This window comes from Chelmon rostratus, chromosome 21, assembly GCF_017976325.1.
Source record: "Chelmon rostratus isolate fCheRos1 chromosome 21, fCheRos1.pri, whole genome shotgun sequence".
In the NCBI taxonomy this organism is placed as follows: Eukaryota; Metazoa; Chordata; class Actinopteri; order Chaetodontiformes; family Chaetodontidae; genus Chelmon; species Chelmon rostratus.
This window is the reverse complement of record NC_055678.1, coordinates 16,333,862-16,344,051: the sequence shown is the minus strand read 5'-3', so window position 1 is coordinate 16,344,051 and position 10,190 is coordinate 16,333,862. Positions and strand designations below refer to the sequence as shown.

The 10,190-nt window shown below is 45.1% G+C and overlaps 1 protein-coding gene across 1 annotated transcript; it reads right to left on the bottom strand.

Annotated features, from left to right (window-relative positions):
* Positions 1-1,899: 1,899 nt before the first annotated feature.
* sstr2a (somatostatin receptor 2a) lies at positions 1,900-5,163 on the bottom strand. The gene is made up of 3 exons (XM_041962441.1): positions 4,785-5,163; positions 3,992-4,317; positions 1,900-2,331 (listed from the first exon to the last, which is right to left on the bottom strand). The coding sequence occupies exons 1-3, from the start codon at positions 5,161-5,163 to the stop codon at positions 1,900-1,902; spliced, it is 1,137 nt and encodes a 378-aa protein (XP_041818375.1).
* Between the last annotated feature and the right edge of the window lie 5,027 nt (positions 5,164-10,190).

Here is a 10,190-nt window from a genome sequence, read left to right as displayed (position 1 = left end):
TAGCACGCTAACAAAAAGTACTGGATGCATTTAAAACTCCAACTGATGATGGTGGAAATTTAAGGGATCGCCAGAGTTATTACAGTTCATCCTGTGGGGACTGTGAATGTGCGTGGCTGAAAGTAAAAACATGGGAGCCTCTGTGACGTTCTACTGCTTGACTAATCGATTATTTCATTCATCAATCTGGCATCCTGACATTACTGTGCATCACAAGAAGCCACTAAATATACAGAGTACAGGAATACACTGGAGCTGCATGTGCACTTAACTATAGCTGCCTGTTCATTAAGTAGTCATCCGGTGTACTGACTTAATTTCTGATATCTCGGCTTCTGCTGCTTCGATTTTGACCCTCTGTTTAAAAATCGATCTCTTGATGGAAGTGTAAAACAAAATCACTGGTGTACATCTTTAGGCTTAAATGCCATGTAGCGTGATCGCATTGCATCTATGCAGTCGACTACAATCTCTCTCTCTCTTTTGTCTTAATGTGTTGTGTTCTTGCTAGATAAAATGCAAAAACATGCTTTGGTTCATTCTGTCTCCCCCTCTCTCCCTCCCTCTTTGACTGCGTGACACATTTTCCTGCCGTCTGTGAAATTCAGGCAATTCTGCAAGCACACGCTGGCTGAACCAAATGTGAACATGAACTCAGGAGGAAATCTCACATTGTCAAAACACACCACTTTACAAGTAGAAATGGGCTCTTTACAATGGCACTGCTGGCACAGGGAGCAACTACTGTGAAGACCAGGATGCAGTATAAAGTACATACAGTGGGTTTCACACACGCAGCTTCAGAGCTGTCCTTGATGCATCGCAATAATACCAAATCTACAGCACTACTACTGCCTCTGAAATCCATCCAGTCATTTTGGTTGGTCCATGGAGTTGTCCATGTCCACAACTTTCCCCCAGAGGTTGACAGAAAAACATTTTGTTTATACAAAGTCAAGCTGTTTTAAAGGGAGAGGTCAGAGCAGCCACCCAGATGTTTTCCCATCCTGCCGCATAATCAATAATCCAGGATGTTAAATTCAGAGTTCATGCATCAATGCAGCTCCTCCCACCAAGGAGGCAGCCAGAGAGGGAGAAGAGCCTCCTTCGTTTGCCAGAAAATAAGATGTCGTGTTAGGAGGGCATTGCCGTTTTCTTGCCCTGCTGATTACGTAAGACCAGACTTAGCTGGTATGAATAAAACATGATCATGAAACTATTCAGGGTTGAGGTTTCAGACTTTTCTCTCTGGTCACAGTGCAGGCTGTTTTCCACTGACATGTTTGGCCAGTGTCTTGAACAGTATTTCCGCGTTCAGAGAAATCAATTCCGACCCTTCTTAACTCTGTCAAGGAGGGCATGGGTGGTGCTCAATCCCCTCATATCTCTCTACCGTGGGTGAACAAGCCCTGGTATTTCTGGGTCCACAGCGATCCACTTTCCGACCCTGAGTCTTGTTTCAATTTTGGTTCAGTGTGCAGGGCTTCTGACAGCCCAGCACAAACCTCAAGCTGGCAAGCATGAACGGCTCACTTCTTCATGTTCGATTTCAGCATCATTTGTCTGTACGGTGTTGGAAACCACTCAAGTCAAAATGCATTTTTCGCCTCAAGGCGAACCATCTCAAGCTGCCTCGTTAACCCAAATATCAAGAGTTTTGAGCTGGAGTCAGTGTACTTTCCCTGACCTCTGAAAACCCTTAGGAAATTGTTTATTTTTCACTTGGACTTTGTTCATGTGTCAATGTCCACAAGCAGCAGCTATTACATCATCCTCCTGCCCCCGCATCTTTGAACAGGGGTCACTAGCAGTGCGCTGGCGGCCTATTAGTCTGGAAGCCCCAAGCACCGCTGCTCAGCCTCCCTGGCCCCCCTGGACGTGATTGCAGCTCCTTTACCCTCAGATGCTGGTCTGCAGCTCGCCGTTCAACAGGGCAGCATTGTGAGTCTCCAAGTTGGCATTGATGATCGCAGCATCGTTAGCCATCCTGCTCCTGTCTGCCCGGCTGTCACTGCGCTCTATCTCGTCCAGGCCTGCGACCTTTTTCAGGCACAGAACGTTCTGAAAGCTCTTCTTGAAGTTGTCCGACAGGAAGGCGTACAAGATGGGGTTGGCGCAGCTGTTGGCGTAGCCGAGCACCACGACAAAGTCAAAGGTGCTCTTCACGGCAGACGTGGGCTTGATGGAGCCGGTGACCGAGGTGACGTTGAAAATGTAGAAAGGCAGCCAACAGAGGACGAACACCGCCACCACGATGGATACCATCCGCGTCACCTTGCGCTCGGAGCGCTTGCGCTTGGTGGAACCCACTCGCATGCCAGACGACTTCACCTGGCAAAAGAATGGACTGTCAGCTGTTTAAGATCTCACAATATTCACGCTGTGAGGCACGGAGACATCTTAAAGTAATGGTTTGACATTTTGGAATACCTGCTTTCTCTTTGGCACCCATAATGCACTCTGCACAGAGGCAATATGATCGATCCATCTCTCTATTTGTTGTGAGTTAGATGAAAAGATTGATATCACTCTAATATCTGTCTAATAATATGAGGCTACAGCCTGGAGACCGTGTCTTAGCTCAGCATAAAGACTGAAAGCAGCTCCACTCTCTCCAAAAAAAAATGATCTGTGACCAAACTGAAGTGCAAAAACATCACGTTGTGGTTTTCTAGCCTGTAGGTATTCAGGTCTCAAGTCTTGGCAAGAAAGCTAATAAATGTATTTCCCAAAATGTCAGACAATTCCTTTGAGAGTCTCGGAAACAGATTGGAAAAACTGTCTTTCTTAATGCTACACGTTCAAAGCTGGAATGTTAGAAATGTAACCATCATTAAGAGCGAGTTAGCTGTTCCGGGGCCATCCAAAGCCACATGGCTTTCAGTGGGAACACACTGGAAACACAGTCCTTATTATAGGCTTCTGTTAAACATTATAGTTCTGGAGCCGGAAATAAAGATATCTTGTCATTGAATTTAGAAGAAAATGTAAATGCAAAAACAGAAATTATGTTCAATTATAGAGTCACATAGTCAAATAAGAGGAAGACTCAAAGCCACTCTTTTATGAAAGAAGGAGAAATATAAAGAATCTACCAAAAGGAGTAAAGAGGGTCTTTGAAGCCCCGGATCTCCACTGACCCTAGAACAGCTGAACATCTAAACATTCATGCAAATGAGGGCATTGCTGCAACAAGTCACTTAGGCTGGAGTCCAGACAGGCTAGACACTCCATCGTCTAATGAATGCATTACGCTGCAAGAGTGCATCATGCATTTATCATGCTGCTATTTATCAGACAGCACCATTCGTTAATAGCATCATTTAGCTACCAAGGTGTCAGAAGAAAAAATTACCTTTGTGGGCTTGTCAGTAAGTATGTGCGAAAGCACTTCTGACAAATCTAAACCAATTAATCCTGTGTAGAACCCTTGCCCTCTCTTCTTTCCAGTTTAATAAAGTCTGTTTTGTTTGTTTTCTGGACAAAACGACCCTGTTGGATCCAGCGTCTCTGAGCAATGTGTTTTTCTCCTTCATTTGCTTTTTGTACAATGCTGCTGTTCGTTTGTTTAGCTACTTGCCAACCCTCCAGACTCTCCTAAGAGTCACATTTTTCAGTGCTACCTTCCCTCCTGTCCTCCCGACTCCATAAATTCAGAATGCAGGAAAACAGTCTGGAATGAAGTTTTGTGGGGGTGGAGGTCCCCTGGTACCCTGGTTGGGTTTGGTCTCCTGTTGCTATAATGTTGTTGTTGCAGGTTTGCTTATCAACCATACTTATTCATCACTGACCATAATTACTGACTTGGCTTTTCTTCTATGAACACTTTAAAACTGTGAAGTCGTTTGCTGAACTTTCTAAACTTTAAAAGCAGTGATGACCCCGACCCCTGCGGTGGGTAATGCCACAGAAGGCCTACTCGTAAAACTTCACCGACACCACTCCAAACAAAATTGAAGAGTTGGCAGCCCTGGTAGAGGCGGGCTCTCACCTTGACTATGATGAGCAGGTAGCACAGACATATGACTGCAAGTGGCAGGAAGAATCCAATGAAGAAGGTGTAGAATATGAAGGCTTTGTAATAGACATCCTGGGGCTCCGGCCACACGATCCCACACACTGGCACCTTATTAAGGCCGCTGAAGATCATCGTAGGTAGGATGACTAACAGCGACACACCCCATACTGTCAGGTTAATTAGCTTGGCTACGCGGGGCTTCCGCCATTTTGTGGACTTAATAGGGTGGACCACAGCCAAATATCGATCGATGCTCATCACCATCAGACAGAAGATGCTGGTGAACTGATTGAGAGAGTCTGGGAGGGGGTATAGGAGAAAGAGTGCAGGAATGGAGAAAGAAATGCGAGGTGAGGATATCACAATATCACTAATTGCGTGTTCTTTTTATTATAGCAGGAGGTGAACTGAGTGTAATAAAGGCTGTTAATAAACCTAAGCACACGAACACAGTCTGAATTACAGCTACTGTTTAAATATCTAGAATAGACACTGAACGCAATAGTTCAGCATAAAATATGCTTATTTGCCTTTTTTACATTAAAGATGGTGATACAGCCTCAAGATGGATAGCATAGCTTCCCATAATGACTGGAAACACTCTGTAATTTGCAGCTGAAGTCTTAACATTTCAGAAAATACAATGTTTATCTAGGTTTTCAGAATTTGCAACCAGCAGATTTCAGGAACCCAAAACTGTTTCTTTGCCCAGTAAAACTGCTGCTGCTTTCTGGAGTGCACCATTAGCCATCTTCTTTCCACCTACCTACTGTCATGATCACCCTGCAAAGCACCTCTCCAAAGGGCCAGTGCACCAGTGCCAGCTGCAGGCCGATGAACGGCAGGCTCATCATGCAAAGAACATCGGCCACCGCCAGGTTCAGGATGTAGATGTTGGTCACCGTCTTCATTTTGGCGTAGCGCAGGATTACATATATGACCAAGGAGTTGCCGCACAGCCCCACGCCACATACCATGAAGTAGATGAGGGTGATGACCACCGAGCTGGTCTTGTCCTGGTGAGGCTCACTGGTCTCGGAGATGTTCAGGTCCAGGTCGGACTCGTTCCCCTGGATGTAGCTGTCATACAGGAGGGGCTCCGGAATGGAGATGTTGGGGGGATAGGGCCACTGATCCAAGGCCATGATGGCTGAGAGTGTCTACTGATAGCAAGAGGTAAGAGGTAGGGCGTAATCGTAAAGGGGTCTGGAGAAGGTGGATACTGCTGGGCTTCAGGTTTGGCTTTGTACTGCACAGGCCTGGAATAAAGGCAAAGTAAAGATAAGCCCGGGGTACTGGGAATTTGAGACTTTGAGGTCTTGGGGTTTGGGGTTCTGGGGATTGGGATGACTGGGGATTTTAATTAACGAGGAACCAAAGGTATCACATCCCAGCTGCAGAGAAACTGTTGAAGAACAACATAGATCTATGGAGAGAGAGACAACAGAGTGAAAGAACAGTGAGCATGGCTGAGAAAGAGTATTTTCTTTCACAAATAATAATAGCCCGTCGAGATCCATGGCAACAGTTGCAAGGTTACTTTACAGAACTGTTTTCACGCCTTCAGCCAGGGTAACATGAAGGTATTCTCCTCAGAGAACACGCTCAGTTCTTCCTCTCCTTGATTATCCTCAATGTTACTTATTCCCCTCACAGCAAGCATTTGGCAGAGATATGGAGGAGATGGCCAAATCCAGGCAAAAAACAAGTGCAGCTTTCTAAAAATAACTTTTGGACATTGTCTCCTTCATCTGAGAAACACAGCAGAGGAAGACAGAAAAACAGGGAGGGTCACAGGCGAGACTTTTATCACACTTTTAGTGCCATGACATTGGTTTGCGCTCTTTTGCACGAAGCACAAGTTTCAAATTTCACAAAAACGCGCAGGCGTGGATGACTGCAACACTCGTCATGATTCCCACTTTACAGGCATGCTTGTATATGATATCAAAATTTCAGCTGGATCTCATCTGGTCTTGTGCTCTTTCTTAGCTCAGTCCAGACCACCAATCCCCCCAGTGCTGTTCGTCCAGTTGTCCAGGTCAGGTGTGTGTGTATGTGTGTGCATGTATCTGTGAGGGCGCCTCCCCCACAGATACGTGCATACATGCAAAAAGGTACGCCTGAGCGGGGGAACGATGAGGGCACCGTGTTGCTGAAGACAAATGTTTATTCAATTGATCTCGGGGACAAACAGCTCTGACACTGTGGCGGGATCACTCACTCTTCCCCAACAGTGACAGCAGCTGGCTCGACAGGGACATTAGTCCAGTTCTTGCTTTCATAACTTACCTGGATTACGTGTGATTGGCTCATATGGGCCCACTTTGGACAGTCCACTTTGTGCTAATCAGGGGTCTTGAGAAAAAAGGCTGGGTACAGTTACATGTTATCACAGACAACGACGAACAGCACACTTGCATCTATGTGTGGTGAATGTGTGTGTATGCACGGGCTAGACTGCTGAGGATTACTGTCATTCATCTACAAAGTGTTCTCGATATCGAGTCCTCGATAAATAAATGACTAATTTAATAAAATAATTAAAAAAAACATACCACAAATGGCCATCAGTAATTAACAGAGCTAAAGAGGACGTCTTTAAACTTTGTATTTAACCTGACCGTCAGACGAAAAACCCAAAGCTTTTTGGGTTTTAGGCTAAAACAATCAGTTTCCAATCAATTCAGTTATCATAATTATCACTAATTGGGTATGTTAATCAATTTCAGCACAGTGAGTCTGGCAAATGGACAACAATGGAGGCTCAAACATTCTCACGTTGCTGGACGCAGTAACCATGGGTTTGTTGCATACTGAGTAGCAGCAGTGACTCAGACGGCCGCAAGGGTGGCAATCTGCTGCCAACCAACCTAAAACGTCTCAGTGCACAATGTTAGAGGCAAAAATGATGTACCAGCTCTTCATTTTCTCACCCTTGTGAGAGAAACCTACATGGCAGACTCATTGTATTCTTTCAATTTTAAGGGATTTTACTGGGTTAGAATATAGTCAATATCTTAAATGATGATCCTTAAGACTTAACTGCTGGCTCACTTGGCGACACCTGTGGTAACAGCAAGTGCAGGGATGGCGGACCCCGCCACTGACTATGAAAACTACTACGTAGACTGATTGTAATTCCACTGAATGGTTACTGCTGGAAAAAACTGTCATAAATATGATAAGAAATAACTTGTGATTTTAGGAAAATCTTAAGGACTTTTACTTCAAGAGCAAAAATCTGAGTGTAACAAAACAATATTTATCAGCCTTTACGAACAAGTATTGGTTATGTGCATGTGTGCTTGTGTGTGCATGAGTCAGTGAGTGAGAGAGCGACAAGAGAAAGTGCGCAGAAAAGCAATCTCCAATAATTCATCCACTACTGAAAGGATTGCCACTGTTATTTGTTAGCAGGAGGTGTCGACTAAGTGCTGTATAGCTCTCATTATTATTCGGTAAGATCTTGCACTTTAAATATCAGGCGGTGTAATTGTATTATTAAATGCAAAGGAGGATTTGGTGGTCTGTTAGAACTCCTGCAAAGGACAAGCCCAGCAGGCTACTCCAGACTCACAGAAAAACCTAAAATGCGGACGGATGTCAGGAGCTTTGCGGTCTGTGAGAACAGAGAAAGTGATGATGGCAGGGAAGCAGCACCGCGCGAACAACCTGCAGGCTGTGTGAGACAAATGTCAAGCTCGACAGGACACTTTGTGACAGTCACAGTTAAGTGGAAACTCTCATCCACTAGTGAGCAGATTGGTTTATCTCTCTTCTCAAGGACACATTGACATTAAATGGCTGCGCCAGGCGTCAAACCTTTGACCTCTTAATTGAAAGACAGAGCCCCCCCCGAGCTCACCCTGGCATATTTTCTAGGCACTTCTTTCCCGTGCACTCACACATTGATGCGTTTCCACATTAGATTTGTTTTAGTTATTTCAGCAGTACAAATATAAGGCAGGCGCACGCATCACCCTCTAATGAAGCCAACATACAGAAACAGATCTTAGAATGGAGAGAAAACGAGACCTCGATATTATTTATTGTTTAATATTATAATTGGACTTTGAGTAGCCACGATTTGGTACGTGGTCTATGTGATAGATTTGCTAAAAATGTAACTTTTAATGGAGAAAATGCACCTGACTATGTAAGGATTGCGTTACAGCGCGCAAAAAGCAAACCATATCCGTACAGAAATGCCTGGGATGGAGACAAATTTAATAAGCGCTGCTAAAAGCTCTGCGCAAAACCCCCTTCCCCAGAAGAAGCTCTTACTTTTCAGGAGAAAACTTCATCCTCATATTAAATCCATCGTGGCGAGGCGTCTTTCAGCAGAGAATACGGATTCCAGCCGCTCCGACGCGGCGCCGACCTGCTGGAACGCTGCATCCCGCCAGCCTCTCCATCCACCTGCTCTCCCGGTGTTACGCACGGGGCTGGCGTTCAAGCGCCCGCTCGCCACCTTCGTTGGTGGATACACGACTGGTCTCAGGTCATTTTACCTCCATGAAATATTCCGCTTTTGTTTTAACCGAAACTTAGGCAGACCGCGTCTTTAAAAAAAAAAAAAAAAAAAAACGCCGTTGTGCGCTCACGGTGCGCTGCGTCCGGTCAGACGGTCTTGGCACCGAATCCCCCGCGACAAGTCAGGCAGAGCGGCAGGACGCACGACTGCACCAGAGAGAGAGGGAGGGAGAGAGGGAGAGAGACCTAAGCGCGTCACTCTGTGCGCGTCGGTGTCCTGCAGATCTCTGAGTTTGAGTCACGTATAGGCCCATGAGTTTTGTGGTGCCTCATGTCATTAAAAGTACAGTTCATTTATTTACCTGCTAATTGTGTAGGCCTATATACGTCTCCAACATATCAATTAGAAATGAATATTCCACCTATAGGGCATAACTGACCTTGCAGCTCTGCATTAATGAGAAATAGCTTAATTTCATTGGACCTGCAGATGCATCCAAACATGTCTTTTTGTTGATTCTTAGAGACTGCATGCAGAAGAACCAAACACCAACCCTGAGCTGCGATGCGGGATGCTGCAGCAGGCTTTCTTTCCAAATCCGTCAGCTTACTGCAGTTGTTCCAAGCGTTATCCAGGCCTTCCACATGCAGCTCTCAGCTAATGGTGCACGTTGTCAGCTGCCAGGGGTGACACTCGGATCCAGCAGTCTTCTGTCTTTATACGTGGAAGGAGTTATCACGCCAGTGCGGATGGAGGGCATCCCCCGCGACCTCTCTCAGGGCACGGCTCCATGAGAAAATGTCTTGTTATTTCTCTGCACATGGCAACACAAAAGTGTCTATTATTGTAACCAGCTGTTGTTCTATTTATGTCCCGATCCTGGCTGCTCAGAGGGGGAAGCCCAGGGAAGAAGGGTTTGTGAAAGGGTTCGAGTCTTTCCAGTCATTCTGTGCATGAATGCCGCCCGTTTAAATCAGCGTCCAGTCAGGGTGGGGGGGTTTGTTTCAGGTGTGTTTTGCTGCTGGTTTGAGGTCCTGTGGGTGGGTTCACCCAGGACTGCATTCAACCTGCCAGCTTTTCATTTTTCAGTGATCAGCAAGGCCACAGTGACTGAAGAAGTACCATTAGCATGCTAGCATTTTAGCATCATTAAAGGATTAGTTTGACATTTTATGAAATATCTATAAGTTTAGCCTAACAGGAAGTTACTGCCAAGAAATAGTCCCTCTCGTAACCTTGTGTAACACCGCAAATTGTTATTTTTACACTTTGGCATTAGTGGGGCTTGAACGGACAAGATACAGCAGTTTAATTTGTGAGCTACATTTGACCAAAGTCAAGCTAACTGTGTCTAGCCTTATGCTAATCTAAGCTAACCACCTGCTGACTGTGGCCGTGCAGTGAATCATTTTCCAGTTTACTTTTAAATCAGTCTTATTTAAAGATTTAAAGATGGGTTGGAGGTCTCAGCAGCGCTGAGAGCAACACAGTTGTTTTTATCATTGATCTCACATGTTAATAACGTCATAATAGCATCATACGTCATGCTATGAAATTAATTTGGCAGTGTTAAAACAGCGTTACACCACAGCAATAAAGTGAGTCGGTTTGCTGTATGTGGGACTCACAAAGCAGCACTCATTTCAATAAAATGTCAGTTTTTAAAACTGATATTACCGCTGAATACCACCACCC